This window comes from Orcinus orca, chromosome 11 (assembly GCF_937001465.1).
Source record: "Orcinus orca chromosome 11, mOrcOrc1.1, whole genome shotgun sequence".
NCBI lineage: Eukaryota > Metazoa > Chordata > Mammalia > Artiodactyla > Delphinidae > Orcinus > Orcinus orca.
In genome coordinates this window covers 102,506,925-102,520,902 of record NC_064569.1, presented here as the reverse complement: position 1 = coordinate 102,520,902, position 13,978 = coordinate 102,506,925, and the positions used below count along the sequence as shown (strand labels likewise).

At 61.5% G+C, this 13,978-nt stretch overlaps 2 protein-coding genes across 23 annotated transcripts in view; both read left to right on the top strand.

Annotated features, from left to right (window-relative positions):
- The first annotated feature begins 117 nt into the window (after positions 1-117).
- Positions 118-6,664, top strand: HDAC10 (histone deacetylase 10). 17 transcript variants are annotated; one of them, XR_007470192.1, is made up of 19 exons: positions 119-1,354; positions 1,429-1,563; positions 1,794-1,890; positions 2,126-2,223; positions 2,323-2,427; positions 2,590-2,658; positions 2,840-2,966; positions 3,073-3,210; positions 3,379-3,438; positions 3,516-3,605; positions 3,744-3,850; positions 3,931-3,998; positions 4,078-4,345; positions 4,465-4,549; positions 4,940-5,031; positions 5,174-5,230; positions 5,504-5,582; positions 5,840-5,966; positions 6,052-6,190. XR_007470192.1 is itself a non-coding variant. In XM_033405349.2 (19 exons), exons 1-19 carry the CDS (start codon positions 1,296-1,298, stop codon positions 6,238-6,240), a joined length of 2,067 nt encoding a protein of 688 aa, XP_033261240.1. In that variant the 5' UTR covers positions 124-1,295; the 3' UTR covers positions 6,241-6,664. The 17 variants fall into 17 exon arrangements, 13 of the variants coding, with proteins under 13 accessions (XP_033261248.1, XP_033261247.1, XP_033261240.1 ...); XM_033405349.2 differs by having other exon boundaries at positions 124-1,354; positions 4,117-4,345; positions 5,784-5,966; positions 6,052-6,664; XM_033405348.2 differs by having other exon boundaries at positions 125-1,354; positions 5,784-5,966; positions 6,052-6,664.
- Positions 6,665-6,808: 144 nt separating this feature from the next.
- Positions 6,809-13,978, top strand: part of TUBGCP6 (tubulin gamma complex associated protein 6) — a 25,722-nt gene continuing 18,552 nt past the window's right edge. For 5 of the 6 annotated variants that reach the window (XR_007470191.1, XR_004476725.2, XM_012536662.3 and 2 more), the window contains exons 1-3: positions 6,809-7,793; positions 8,663-8,826; positions 12,532-12,742. Coding sequence is in view for 4 of the 6 variants with exons in the window: in XM_012536662.3 (XP_012392116.2) it covers positions 7,053-7,793; positions 8,663-8,826; positions 12,532-12,742 (1,116 nt within the window). In the remaining 2 variants the exon portion in view is untranslated. Of the gene's footprint in view, positions 7,794-7,865; positions 8,144-8,662; positions 8,827-12,531; positions 12,743-13,978 lie in introns of those variants that run through there. The other variant, XM_049694580.1, reaches the window with a different exon arrangement.

Below are 13,978 nucleotides of genomic sequence, written 5' to 3'. Positions count from 1 at the left end.
TCACGTCCCGCCTCCAAGAGACCCGCCTCCAGGGCTCCGCCTCCAAGACCCGGGACCCAACCCGCGGCGGCCCCGCCTCGAAGATGCCCGCCTTCCCAGACACCCCCCCCCAGGAACCGCCCCCCCATCCAAGCCCTGCCTCAAAAGGGTCCGCCTGGGCCCCGCCTCCAAGACCAGACTCCGCCCATGTCTCCGTCCCCAAAGACCCGCGGGGTCCCCCCCCGACCCCGGCTCAGTCCCCAGAAATCCCCTCCGTTTGAGGCCGGGGGCTCCCTGTTTCCTCCCCTCTTTGGCCATCTTGGTCTTGGCTGGGCCCGCGCCTCCTCCTTTACTGGCCTCATTCGTTCTCTCATTCATCCCTCGCCCAGACACTCCCTATGTTGGCCTCCGCCCTGCCTACCCCGACGCTGCGCCGCTCCTGTCCAGGAGTTTCTCTGCCATAACCCTGACCCTCCGACTCGTCCGCTCTTCGGTCAGGGGTCTTCCTGGAGCTTAAATCGGATACTGTCACTCCCTTCTTGAGCCTTGGGGGCAGCGCTGCGCTGCGGCCCAGGCCGGGCTAAGCCACGGCTACCGTCCCCGGTCGAGGCTCTCTCCTTGTGGCCTTGCCCCTAAGGACCCTCGGCCTCGCGATCCTTCCCGCGCAGCTCCTCCCTGAGCCCTTGCTGGGGGGCCTCGGTCAGCGCTGGGCGCAATGGGCTACTGACGCGTCTGACCCGTGGCCTGCGGGGTCAGGGTGGGCCTGGGGGAGGCTTGGGGAGGGGGGGCACGGACCCGTGTGGCTCGGCTCATAGCACGCAGGTGGGGCCGCCGTGACGGCCCGCAGGAGCCTGGGCACACTGGCCCTCCGTCCTCGCACCAGTCCCCTCCGACTTACGCAGGGGCGCCGAGGCCGGCGACCCCCTCCCGGCTCCGGCGAGAGTAGGAGGTGGAGCCTCAGCTGGAGGGAAGGGCGGCGTGGGCAGAGCCCTGAGGGGCCCAGTCTTCGGCCCGCCCCGCTGCATCGGGGCGGGGTTTGGGGCAGCCGGAGGCGGGTCCATGCCAGGTCCGAGTTGGAGGAAGCCGGAAGCCAAGCCCCGCGAGCCACCCTATCGACCCCTGCCCCGCTCTGGCGCCAGCCGGACCTGGGGCCTCCTTCCTGTCCGGGCTCCGCGCCCGCGCCTCCGGCTGTGCTCCAGGCGTTGGGCTGCTCCCTGGGGCTGGCAAGGGGGGCGGGCAGTGCACTCACCTGCCTGTGAGTGGTAGTGTTTGGGTCCTGCCCACCCTGAGTGGCCCAGAGTGACCACGGTCAGGCCATGGGGACCGCACTTGTATACCACGAGGACATGACAGCTGCCCGGCTGCTCTGGGACGAGTAAGTGGGACCTGGCAGGGGCAGAGGCGGGGGATGAGGAGGGGCTCTGGACTCTGAGCTCTCTGTCCGTTCAGCCCCGAGTGCGAGATCGAGTGCCCGGAGCGCCTGACCACAGCCCTGGAACGCCTGCAGCAGCGTGGCCTGGAGCAAAGGTGTCTGCAGCTGGCAGCCCGGGAGGCCTCGGAGGCGGAACTGGGCCTGGTGCACAGGTCAGAGTTGGGGTGGGCCCCCTGCCCCTGAAGCCGTGGTCCAGGATCTGGGCCTGCCCCAGCCTGCTGAAGCCTGGCAAACAGAGCCTACGCCCCAAGCCTCAGTTTCACCGTTGGATGGGTGGGTGAGGGAGCAGTGAGGGGGGTGGTCCCACTGGGGGTCCAGACCCTGTTTCTCCTCCGCCTGCTCCTCCAGGTGACCCTGCCTTGCCTGCCTAACCCCTTTGCAGCCCGGAGTATGTGGCCCTGGTGCGGGGGACCCAGGCCTTGGGCACCGGGGAGCTCCAGACCCTGTCTGGACAGTACGATGCCGTCTACTTCCACCCGGTGCGTGCCCTGGGGACACACCCACCCACCCACCCAGTCACACATCCGGGTACTCGTGCCTGTTCACACGGGCAATGTTCCCGTGTGCCAGTGCCCTTCTGGCTGCTGCTGCGGGCACCGGGACTGGCCTGGCCAGTTCTGCGCAGTGCTTGGTGCCCTGCAGCCTGGCACAGGGCTTGGTAGAGCCTGTGAGGGGTAGTGGGCAGCGGGCTTACCTGCACCTCTGCCCTGGCAGAGTACCTTCCACTGTGCCCGGCTGGCTGTGGGGGCAGCGCTGCAGCTGGTGGATGCAGTGCTGGCGGGAGCTGTGCGCAACGGGCTCGCCCTGGTGAGGTGAGAGCTGCCCCCTTCCCTGGCCGCCCCGACCTGTGGGTAGCCCTGTGAGGACGCAGGATGACCCTGACACGCCCCACACCCCACTCCCACCCGCAGGCCTCCTGGGCACCACAGCCAGAGGGCTGCCGCCAATGGATTCTGCGTGTTCAACAACGTGGCCATAGCGGCCAGACATGCCCAGCGGCAGCACGGGCTGCACAGGTTTGTGCCGGTCTGGCTGCAGGGTGAGGCCCAGGCCAGCGGGGAAGGGGGTGGAGGGGGCCTTTGAGGGACCCCACCCAGCTCCTTCCCATCCTGGGCCTGGCTCCTGGCCTGGAGGTGGGAGGCCCTGCCCTCAGTGACCCCAGAGCTGTCTGTCCCCAGGATCCTCATCGTTGACTGGGATGTCCACCATGGCCAGGGCATCCAGTATATCTTTGAGGACGACCCCAGGTAAGCTGGGAGTGGGGACAAGACCCTCCCCTGCGATCCTACTTTTCAGGATGAGCACTGCCCGGCCTGGGAAAGTCTGAGGGAGCAGACGTGGCTGTGTGCTCGGTGGGGTGCGGTTAGGCTTCTGCAAGGAGCCCTGGGGCTGAGGGGCCTGTCCTCTGGCCCCGGCTGACTGTCGCAGCGTCCTTTATTTCTCCTGGCACCGCTATGAGCACGGGCGCTTCTGGCCCTATCTCCGAGAGTCAGATGCAGACGCTGTTGGGCAGGGCCCGGGCCTTGGCTTCACTGTCAACCTGCCCTGGAACCAGGTGCCTGCCCCTCACCCCGGGCCCCCCACCCAGAGCCCCTCCCCCAGCCCACATTCCCCCCTCCCCCAAGTGCAAGCCCAGGGCGTCGTGCCCCGATCACCCCCAGAGCCCAGGCCCCAGGGGTGAGGACCCCGCCGTACTCCCTGGCAGGGCCAGCACTGATGCCCCTTGGCCACAGGTCGGGATGGGAAATGCTGACTACGTGGCCGCCTTCCTGCACGTGCTGTTGCCTGTGGCCTTTGAGGTGACCGTGAGGGGGGTGGAAGCGGTCTCAGTGGCAGGGGGGTGGGGGCGATGCGGTGCCCAAAGTGGAACAGAGCCCCTGGGGTGAGGAGGGTCTCTCTGGAGGGGCCTCTCCTCCGCCTCAGCTCTAGCTTCTTTTCTGCCTCTCCCCACTGGGCCCTGCCTGCAGTTCAACCCTGAGCTGGTCCTAGTCTCTGCGGGATTTGACTCAGCCATCGGGGATCCCGAGGTGAGGACCTGGCCGGGCTGGGGAGGGCTTCTGGAGTCCTGGGGCCAGGGCCTCATCACACCTGGTTCTGGTTGCAGGGACAGATGCAGGCCACGCCAGAGTGCTTTGCCCACCTCATGCAGCTGCTGCAGGTGCTGGCTGGTGGCCGGGTCTGCGCTGTGCTGGAGGTGATTGTGGCGAGCTGGGAGGGTGCATGCACCGGAGGCTGAGATGTGGTTGGAGGGGTCCTGCCTCGTGGGGCAGGGCATCCTGCCTGGGCCCCTGACACCCCTGCCCTTCGTGTCTCTGCCCCCTCCTTATCCCAGGGTGGCTACCACCTGGAGTCACTCTCACAGTCCGTGTGCATGATGGTGCAAGCGCTGCTGGGCGACCCTGCCCCGCCCCTGTCGGGGCCCATGGTGCCGCATGGCAGGTGCGGGGGGCAGGACGGAGGAGGGTGGGGAGGGCCAGGGGTGGGAGACCAGGCCTCACTGATCCTGCTTCTCCTCGCAGCGCCCTGGAGTCCATCCAGAGTGTCCGGGTAGCCCAGGCCCCTCACTGGATGAGCCTCCAGCAGCAAGGTCAGCGTGGCCTGGGTCGGCAGGTGGGATGGTGCCGCAGGCTCTCGTGCAGTGGCTGTGACACTGAACCACCCCCTAGGTGTGGCCCCTGTACTGAGTCCCAGCCCCTACTCCCCAGAGGGGAGGCCCTCGTCTCTGCTGCTGACCGGGAGGCCCGAATTCAAGGCAGCGGCAACCCAGGACGTGGCTGCCCTGAGCTCCCTCCTGGACCAGCCGCGCCTCAATCCCACGCCCCCCGTACGCACGGCTGTTGCCTTGGCTGCGCCAGATGCTGCCCTGGCCCTGCCCTCTGACGTCCTCTGTGAGGAGGGGTCAGCCCCACAGGAGGAGACGCGGGCCTGGGCCAGGTGGGCAGGGTGGGCCTGGGGGGAAGCCCGGGACCATGTCTGCACATGTGTCTGTGTGACTCATCTGTGGTCTGTGTGTCATTCTGTGTCCTCGTGTCCTTCTGGTTTGTCCACCACAGGCCACATGAGGCCCTGGCCCAGGACAGGGCCCTCACTGCACTCGGGAAAGTCCTGTACCTTTTGGACAGGATCCTGGATGGGCAGGTAACAGCACTGGGGAGGGGCTGGGGGGTGGCCATGTAGTCAGGGGCAGGGCCCAGGACGTGCCTGCGACAGGTGGCCTGTCCAGGGGAGGGCTGGGTGGTATAGAACCATGTGGACATGAGCATTGCCTTGTGCCCAGGACCCTTCCCAAAACAGCCCCCAGGGGCAGGGTTCAGGAACACCCCCCCTCAGTTCCCTCAACGAAATGTCCTTTGGCAGAGAAGTGAAGGGGATGATTCATAGTTTTATGCATCTTAGTTTCAGAAATGGAGTAGTTAGACCTCAGAGTGCACAGGTGACAGCCACGTAGACATGGGCCAAAAGAAGGGGCAGATGGGTTTGTTTACCTGGTTTGGGAGTTACCCTCTACACCTGTTATTCACTTCACAGGTGAGCAGTGGCATTGCAGTCACCCCAGCCTGTGCTGCAGCTGCCACCCTGGATGTGGCCATTCGGTGTGGCCTGTCCCACGGAGCCCAGAGGTAAGCCTCACATGGCTGGTCTGAGGCTATGAGGCAGGGCCCATGGGCACCCCCTGCCCTGGCTGGCCATGTGGGAGTGGCTCTGGGCATGGGCTCCAGGCGGGGTGAGTACAGCTTACCCAGGAGCCAACTCTTCCTCCAGGCTGCTTTGTCTGGCTGTGGGGCAGCTGGATCGGCCCCCAGATCTCACGGATGACGGGTATGACTCTCAGGTCACGGGTATGTCCAGTTCTGCAAGTATGTGGGTGGGCACATCACCCTGGATCCCCAGGGGTGACAGGTGGGTGGGGCGTTCCGCAGCTGGAGTTTGGCAGAGGGCCCCTGGGAGCAATGCCAGGAGGGTCTCCAGCACAGAGGGTCAGCAGTCTTAGCATCCCTGCCCTGAGCTGTTCTTCTTCTGTCCGGGCTCTCGACGGTGGGCGGCATCTCACACACAAGCTCATGTATCCATATGCTTGCTCTCCCCTGGAAGGAGGAATCTATGGCTGAACATTGGGGGCAAGGAGGCAGCTGCCCTGTCCATGTTCCACGTCTCTGTGCCACTGCCAGGGGTGAGTGGTGGTGTCACAGGGCAGGGCAGCTGCAGCTCACTGGCATCGGCATGAGGGCCAGACCCCTGGCTTTCACCTGCCCTTCCTGGCGGGACTGTGGGTGTGTCCGCCCACCTGAGATTGGGAGGTGGGGTGGCCTGAGCCAGCTGGAGGGGTGTTCCCTGGATGAGGGGTTGGGCTATGCTGCTGTCCCTCCCACAGACGACTGGAGGGTTTCTGAGCTGTGTCCTGGCCCTGGTGCTGCCCCTGGCCTACAGCTTCCAGCCTGACCTGGTGCTGGTGGCGCTGGGGCCCGCCCATGGCCTGCGGGACCCCCAAGCTGCACTCCTGGCTGCGCTGCTTCGGGGCCCAGCGGGGGGCCGAGTCTTGGCCCTTGTAGATGAGGTGAGCTGGGCGGGGTGGACCTGCTGTGGGGTGGGAGTGAGGAGAAACCAGCAACTCACTGCTTCCACCTCTGCTGCTGACTCAGGAATCCACACCCCAGCTTGTGGTGGTCCTGGCCAGGGTGTTGCATGGAGAGGCAGCCCCCAGCCTGGGTCCCTTCTCCATGGCCTCCCCAGAGGACGTGCAGGCCCTGATGCAGCTGAGAGGGCAGCTGGAGCCACGGTGGAAGATGCTGCAGGTGGCCAGTGAGGCTGGGGGGCCAGGCTCAGGCTGAATGCTTGGGGCCTTGGGCGACAGCTGCCTTAGAGCTCTGTGGGGAGACGGGCTCACGTCCTGGGGAGTGGGGTGCTGCCCTGAACAAGCTCATAGCCGCGTCAAGCAGTTGTGCACCTCTTCCTAGCTCCTCCTTGCGTGCTGTAACCTGGTAGCTTGAAATCGGCCAGGGTGGGAGTATTTACACGCCAGAAAAGACACTACCAACTAGTCCCCCAAGAGCCTGTTGTTAACCATTCACTAGCACACCTCTGCGCCAGGCTTCTGTCCTGAGGGCTAGGCTACGGGGCTGCCCAGGACACTGGCTCAGGGGCTCTGTATCCCCCCGCCCCAGCGCGGACTCCCCCTCCGGCGACCCGTCTCTGCACGGACGGCCCCTCCCTCGCTCCCTCCCCGCCCAATCAGTAAACGTCGGTTAAGCGAAAGTCTGACTCCGTCTCCCTTATTGAGCCCGATTTAGTTAACTCAGTTGATTCCGGCCCGTTTCCCCACCGGTGGGAACGAGGCTCCAGGGCGGAAGGGCCCTTGATAGGCGGCCTCCAGGTTCCGCCCCCTCCGCGCGTGCCGCCCGCCTCCCAGGTGACGCAGTTCCGGTGCGCTTGCTCCGGCTGTCTGGCTGGCCGCGCGGCGGTGACGCGGTGGCGGGAGCTGGGGCTGCGCGCTGTCTCCGGGGTGAGGGGATCCGGCAGGCGAGCGGGCGCGCGGGTCTGGCCCACGCTCCGTCCTCGGCGGTGCCTCTGCCGGCCGTCCCCTCTCCGGGGCCCCGAGAAGGCGAGTCAGGCCGCGCTCGAGGACCCGGCGTGAGGAGGGGGCATGGCCAGCGTCCCCCAGCTGGTGGACGACCTGTGCGAGGCCCTCCTGCCGGCCGCGAAGGCTCACTCTGGCCAGCGCCGCGGGAGCCGCAAGAAGGCCAAGCAGAGCCTCAAGAGGGTGGCCTACAACGTTCTGTTCACGAGCCTCTTTCAAGATGAGACCCGCAAGCTGCAGCCCGGCCTCCCGAGACTCCCGGTGAAAAACAGGATCCTCATGCTGTCCTTCGACTTGCGAGTGAGCGGCCTGGGCGCCGAGGCCGACCGCCTGGAGGAGTTGGTGGAGGAGCTGGAGGCCGCGCATCGCCGGCCGCTGGCGGAGCTGGGATCCGTGCTGGACCTGCTGGTGCGGCTGGCGGGCAGCGGGCCCCCGCGAATGCTGCGGCGCCGGCGGGACTTCTTCCTGCACAGCCGGCCCGTCGGGAGAGACGTTCCCTACGGCGGCTACGACTGCGCCGATCTGAGCGGGTTGGAGGCGGACGTGCGGTCACTCATCTCCGGAGAGGAGTATCTGTGTCGGGACCTGGTCCGGAAGACGCTGCAGGTGATGGAGGCGGCGCCGGGCACCGGCCTGCCCGCCGTCGGGCTCTTCTCGTATGGCGACCCCTGCGGGGACAGGTTTGAGAGGGACACCCGCGTCTCGCTCTTTGGAGCCCTGGTGCACAGCCGCACGGCCGACCTGGACGTCCGCCTGGACCTGCCCCCGGTGCCGGACAGCGCAGACCTCTCCGGACTGGCCATCAAGGTAGAGTGTTTGCTTCCTGCCTCCGGCTCCCCGGGCTTGGGAAGGGCCTCGTTTGACCTTCCTTCCATCGGGGCAAAAGGAGGACAGCTGGAGTTCGGAGCACTGGCGGCTGAGCCGTGGGGACTCCCACCCCACCCCCCTCCCCTCCCGCGCAGCCCCCGGCTACGTGCCGCTTTCCTCTTGTATTTACTGTTCAGTCACTTCTTTTGCCTTCGAGTTGATGTTTAAATTCAAGTTCATGAAGATGAAATAAATCCGGTTCCTTCCTGCGTTTCAAGTGTTCAGTAGCCATAGGTGGCAAAAAAACATTTGTTCCTGCTGTTCGTGCAGTGTTATATGCGGTTTTCCCGGTAAGGTGGGATTTTTCCGTTATTAAGTAAATTGTCTTTTGCCTTTGCATTTTGCGGCTTTGCTGAAAGGGTGTTCTGTCATCGTTCAGTTATTCCCTTACTGTGAGGCATTTAGATTGTTTTCAACCATAATGCTGTAGCAAACATCTTGGCGGACGTGAGTTTTTCTGTGTCTATGTGACTTTTTTATGCTGGGTTTCCCAAAATGGAATTTCCAGATCGGAGACATCTTGTGAAAAATGTCATTGTCAGTTATTTTGAGGCTCGTAAGCCTCAGCAAGCCTGTGTTGTGTGAAATTGGGAATTGGTAACGAATTAGTTTAATTCCTTAAATGATTCCTTAGGGGTGAAAACATGGTATACTACTTATGTGCTTGAGGAAAATAGAAGAAACGTTCTGCCGGGTCTTTCCCATAGAGTAAATGGAAGCGTGTGGAAGTGCCCCTGGAGCTCTCATCCCACTCAGGTGAAATCTAGACACCATGTCCAGGTGAAATGTCCTTTTCCCTTGGCCTCTAGGTCTCTTCGAGTGTGGATCAGTCGGAAGATGAAGGGTTTCAATCGGCATCCAATCTGACTCCTGACTCCCAGTCTGAGCCGGGCATGACTCCAGACACCGACCTGTGGGACGCCGTGCTCACCTACGAGGCCAGCAAGCGGAGGTGCTGGGAGCAAGTTGGATGGTTCGTGAGCTTTGCCTTAAAACGCACAGTGCCCCACCCCCCGCCCCCGGTGAACCTGGCCTTTACTCAGAGAGCCCAGGTGGTTGGGTTTAGGAACTTGCAAGTTTCAGTCAAGCTGTGTATAAGTTGTCTGCGCCCGAGGGGTTGAGAGAAGTGCAGGCGGAGAGGGCTCTCGGGCCTACGCAGGTTCCCACTGAACCAGTAACTTCTGCAGATCGCACTTCGCAGTCCGAGTGGTCAGTTGGCAACTGAGTTACATCCTGGCCACGGTGGCTCCCAGTCGGAGGTGTGTGGTCAGTGCTGGGCATGGGGTGCTGACGAGGGAACGTTCTTCACGTCTATAACGACTGAGGGTGGTCCTCTGGTGAGAAGTTCGGTCCTCGCAGTGTTTCCCTGGTAGATGCTCTTCCCGTCCACGGCCTCTGCACACAGGATCTCTCAGTCTGTAGTGTGCTGGTGTCTCGCAACCTCCCAGAGTGGGGGTAGAGGACACATTTCCCAAATGTTTGGTCATGGGATTCTCTTGTTGCATCTCATCTGCTGGCATTTTTGTGGGATGCCAGTTTGGGGAGCACTGGGTGAACGAGGTGGGGTTCCCAGGGAGCCGAGTGCCTCCCAAGGGTGAGCACGCCCTCGGGGATGCTGTGTGGGCCCTGCTCCTGCTGGGGTCGCTTTCCTGGCGTGGTCATCTTCCCCCACATGGATTCCCCCAGGCACCGTCGGTTTTGGTGGTTGTCTTGTCTTTGAGGGGCTTCTCTGCCCTGTGACTTCCTGTTAAGTCTTCACCCTGTCTTGTGTGCACAGAGCAAATCTAGTCGCTCCGCTGTTTGCTAACCCCTCACGAGTCTAAGCACTGGCCGTCAAGCAGCTACTGCTTTCTTTTGTAAATATTCGCTAGTGGTATTTCAGTTACCAGCTCCCACTTTGCTAGGCTCAGTTTTGCAGGTCACTGTTCAGGAGACATGGTTGCTCAGCTGGTCAACATCCTCGTCCCTTTTTCTGAATGCGCTTAATCCCCTCAGTGTCCCCCGAAAGCAGAACTGGCCCCACAGCTCCAGCGTGAGGAGTACCTTGCGGTGTCCCTTCCAGGAGGACGGCAGCCAGCGCGATAGCCTGTGCCCCGCGCTCCCGCAGGAGACGCCCGGCCAGCTCGTGGCTGGGCACGGCCTGAGCTCACTCCCCCAAAGCTCTTCCACTGCCTGCTCCATCGTAACCTGCTGCCCCAACCCCTGAGGCCTGTCACTGGAGTTCATTTGGAGAATCTCGGGAACTTGTTGCAGTTGAATCCCAGCCGCCTGCTAGTTTCCTGCCAGGAGCTCTGACGAATGGGCAGTTGCGGCGCCCTGTCCACCTGCAGCCCCTGGATTGTGAGCTCTGCCCTCTCCTTGAGAACCCCCAGAGGACCCCTGCCCCTGTGCCTCACCCTGTGAGCCAGCGTCGGTCTCCCTGCTGCCAGGAGTCCTCTGTGTCTGTCGCCCTTTCTGGGGAAGTGTTTTCATTGATGTTACAGGCCAAATTCTCTCTGGGTCCAAGTGTGAGTTTGTTTTCCTTCATGGACTCTCCTCCCTCAGCTCTGAGCCACTGAAAGGGTCGTGTGGCCACAGTGGTCGGGAGTTGGCCCTGGAAGGGTGGGCAGGAGCCTAGCACTCGAGTGCGCAGAGGGGTGGTGCTTGCAGCACATGCATCCCCCGGGGGACCCCCTGGAGGGCCATTCGGAAGGACCCTGGAGGTCCGAGTCTCCTCCTTTCCTCGAGCTCTTCCTGCCCCAGGGGAGTGTGGGCTGGTGTCGTGGCCCGGCTGGGCCCCACCTGCAGATCGGGGCACTCAGGACCGTCCTGCACGCTTTTCCTGCCCACTCAGGCTATCCTCCACTCGGCCAGTACCACTTTCCAGGGATGGAAATCAGAGGTGCGCCGCCACTCTGCCTGCCATGCCTCATGGCCTCCCCATCTGGACTGTGGACCGCCGGCCCCTGCCCTCGCCCTCCCCACACTGAGCCCCGAGCACCTGGCCCCTTTCTCTTCCTGTCTCTGGGCTTTCACACAGGCCGCTCCCTCCACCAGGGACACTGCTCCAGGTGTGGCCTTGCTCCCGGGGCCTTCCTGACCAGTGTCTCGGGTCCCTCTGGGACCCGTGTCATGGGCGGTGAGTCGCGCCTCCTTGTAGCTTGTGTCCGCGCACCTGCCCCATGAGGACTGGGCTTGTCCTGCTCTGGCCGCTGCTCTCAGACACTTGGTGAGTGAGGGAAGGAGCGCATTATGGTGCAGTGTTCGTTAAAAAGCATTTTTGGTTTTGACAAGTTCTGAGATTTTTCTCGGGCTCCTTTTATTGAGAAATTACTCTTTCCAGTGGATTTTAAAGAACAGTTCTTTCATACTTTCAGTAGGGTTGGTGGTTTCCAAAGGAATGTTTAAGAAGTGATACTGGCCTTCCCTGGTGGCGCAGTGGTTGAGAGTCCACCTGCTGATGCAGGGAACACGGCTTCGTGCCCCGGTCCGGGAGGATCCCATATGCCGTGGAGCGGCTGGGCCCGTGAGCCATGGCCGCTGAGCCTGCGCGTCCAGAGCCTGTGCTCCGCAACGGGAGAGGCCACAGCAGTGAGAGGCCCGCGTACCGCAAAAAAAAAAAGAGAAGTGATACTGTCTTTTTGGCCTCTTTTGAACAGTGTGACCGGGCTGGGCAGACACTGGTAGTTCCTGAACTTCCTACAGGACCCCCATAGGCAAAGACCTCAGGGGTGGATGTGTGCCCAGAGCCACCCTCTGTGAGACCCAGCTGGCCTGATTTCTCCTGGAATTTCAGGAGACTTTTTCCTCTGTACATTCTTTGTGCTTTTGTGGGGGGAGGGTGATAAAATGCACATAACATAAAATTTATCATCTTAATGCTTTTTTTTTTTTTTTTGAGGTACGCGGGCCTCTCACCGTTGTGGCCTCTCCCGGACCGGGGCATGAACCCGCGTCCCCTGCATCAGCAGGTGGACTCTCAACCACTGCGCCACCAGGGAAGCCCCATCTTAACCCTTTTTAAGTGTACGGTTCAGTGGCATTAAGGACATTCACGTGGTGTGACCATCACCACCATCCGTCTCCAGAACTGTTTCATTCTCCCAAACCGAGGCTCGGTCCCCATTACACACTCACTCCCCCTCCCCCTCCCCCAGCCTCTGGCCCCCACCCTTCTCCTTTCTGTCTCTGTGGTTGTGACTACTTTAGGGACCCCACAGGAGTGGGGTCACTCAGTACTTGTTGTCTTGTGACTGGCTTGTATCACAGCGTCACGCCCTCAGGGTTCCTCTGTGTTGTAGCATCTGACACGTTGTGTCAGAATTTCCTTTCTTTTTAAGGCTGGATGATAGTTCCCTCGTGTGGACGGATCGCGTCCTTCTCCACTCCTCTGGCGATGGACACGTGCGCTGTTGTTAATGTTCTGCTCCAGGCTTGGGTGTTGTTTCCCATGTAGAGGCCGTCGTGAGCCGGTGGGCAGCCGGAGGACCGCCGTGTGCCCGGAGGCGCTGGGCGGCGCGGGCGTGTGCTGCTGCTTCCGGACCCTGTCTGCGCGGCACCGTCTGACGGCCTGCCGGGCGCTGCTGGAGAGCTGGGGGCCGTGGGGAGTCACACCTGGTCTTAGACGTTTTATGCTGTTGAACCGCTTTGTCCCGCCTTCTGTTCACGTCCACTCGCTGCCCCCCTCTGTCCCCCACAGCCCGCCTGGCCACCGAGAGGAGCCCTACCTCACCGAGGCCGGAAGGGCCGCCTTCGACAGGTCCTGCCGGCTCTGCCAAGCAGGGCTGCAGGTGCTGGGCGGGGGCCTCCTGCAGGCCCCGCAGCCCGTCCTGGTGAAGGAGTGCGAGCTGGTGAAGGACGCGCTCAACATCCTGATTGGGGTCGTGTCCGCCACGTTTTCCCTCTGCCAGGTAAGGACATGCTCACACGTGACACACCTGGGCGCTGGGTGGGAGGGGGAGGGCAGCGGCCACAGAGTCCAGGGTGGCGTGTGGTCGGGAAGCCCACTTGACCGCCTGCCTGGTGATTGTCTTTTCGTTTCAGTTCTAAAGAGTATTAATTCATTAACATCCTTTTAAAAACTGAATAAAAGTAAGATGTTTTTTGCCGTCAGTGGAAGAAGAGAAATGCACCCGTCTCCGTGGATCCTCGGGAAGTGCGGGCGGGGCGGGGGCGGGGCCTTTTGTATGTGTTGTTCTGCACATGCTTCCCTTGTCCTGTGCCCGGTCTCTCTGCGTCTTCAGTGTACTTCCCAGGGCTGTTCTCAGGTGGAGCGTGTGCTAGAAGCACGTCCTGGGCTTGGTGCAGACGCGCTCCAGCCGACTCCAGGCGGTCCTGGTGCTGAGCTGCCCTCTCAGCAGCTCGGAACGCTGTTCCGACTCCGCATTCGTGGCCTCATAGTGTTCTGTTGTGTGAATGGCCCTTCTCTGTGGAGTGGAAGCAGCCCTCTCCACCCTTTTAAAATTGTGGTAAAACAGACGTAACTTAAAATTTACCATCTTACCCACTATCAGGTGTACTATTCAGTAGCATTAATTACGTTCACAATGTTGTGTAATCATCCCACTGTCTGTTTCCAAAATTTTTCATCTTCCCAAACCGAAACTCTGTCCTCATTAAACACTGACTCCCCATTTCCCCCTCCCCCAGCCCACGGTACCCACCTTTCTACTTCCTGTCTCTGTGATTTTCCTCATATGAGTGGAATCATACAGCGTTTGTCCTTTTGTGTCTGACTTATTTCATTCAGCATAACGTTCTCAGGGTTCATTCATGTTCTAACCAGTGTCAGAATTTCCTTCTTTTTAAGGCTGAGAAGTATTCCATGCATATATAGACTGCACTTTGCTATCCATTCATCACATTGATGGACACTTGTGTGGATTTCACCTTTTGGCTGTTGTGAATAGTGCTGTGTGAACATGGGTGCACAAGAATCTGTTGAGTCCCAGCTTTTAGTTCATTTGGATATATTCCTAGGAGTGGAATTGCAGTAATTGCAGGGGTCATACAGTATATGTTTAACTTTCCGAGGAGCCAACAGATTATTTTCCACCATGGCTGCACCCTTTTACACTCCCTCCAGCAGTGGCCTGGGGTTTCAGTCTTTCTGCGTCCTTACCAATACTTATCCCCCCACCCCTTTT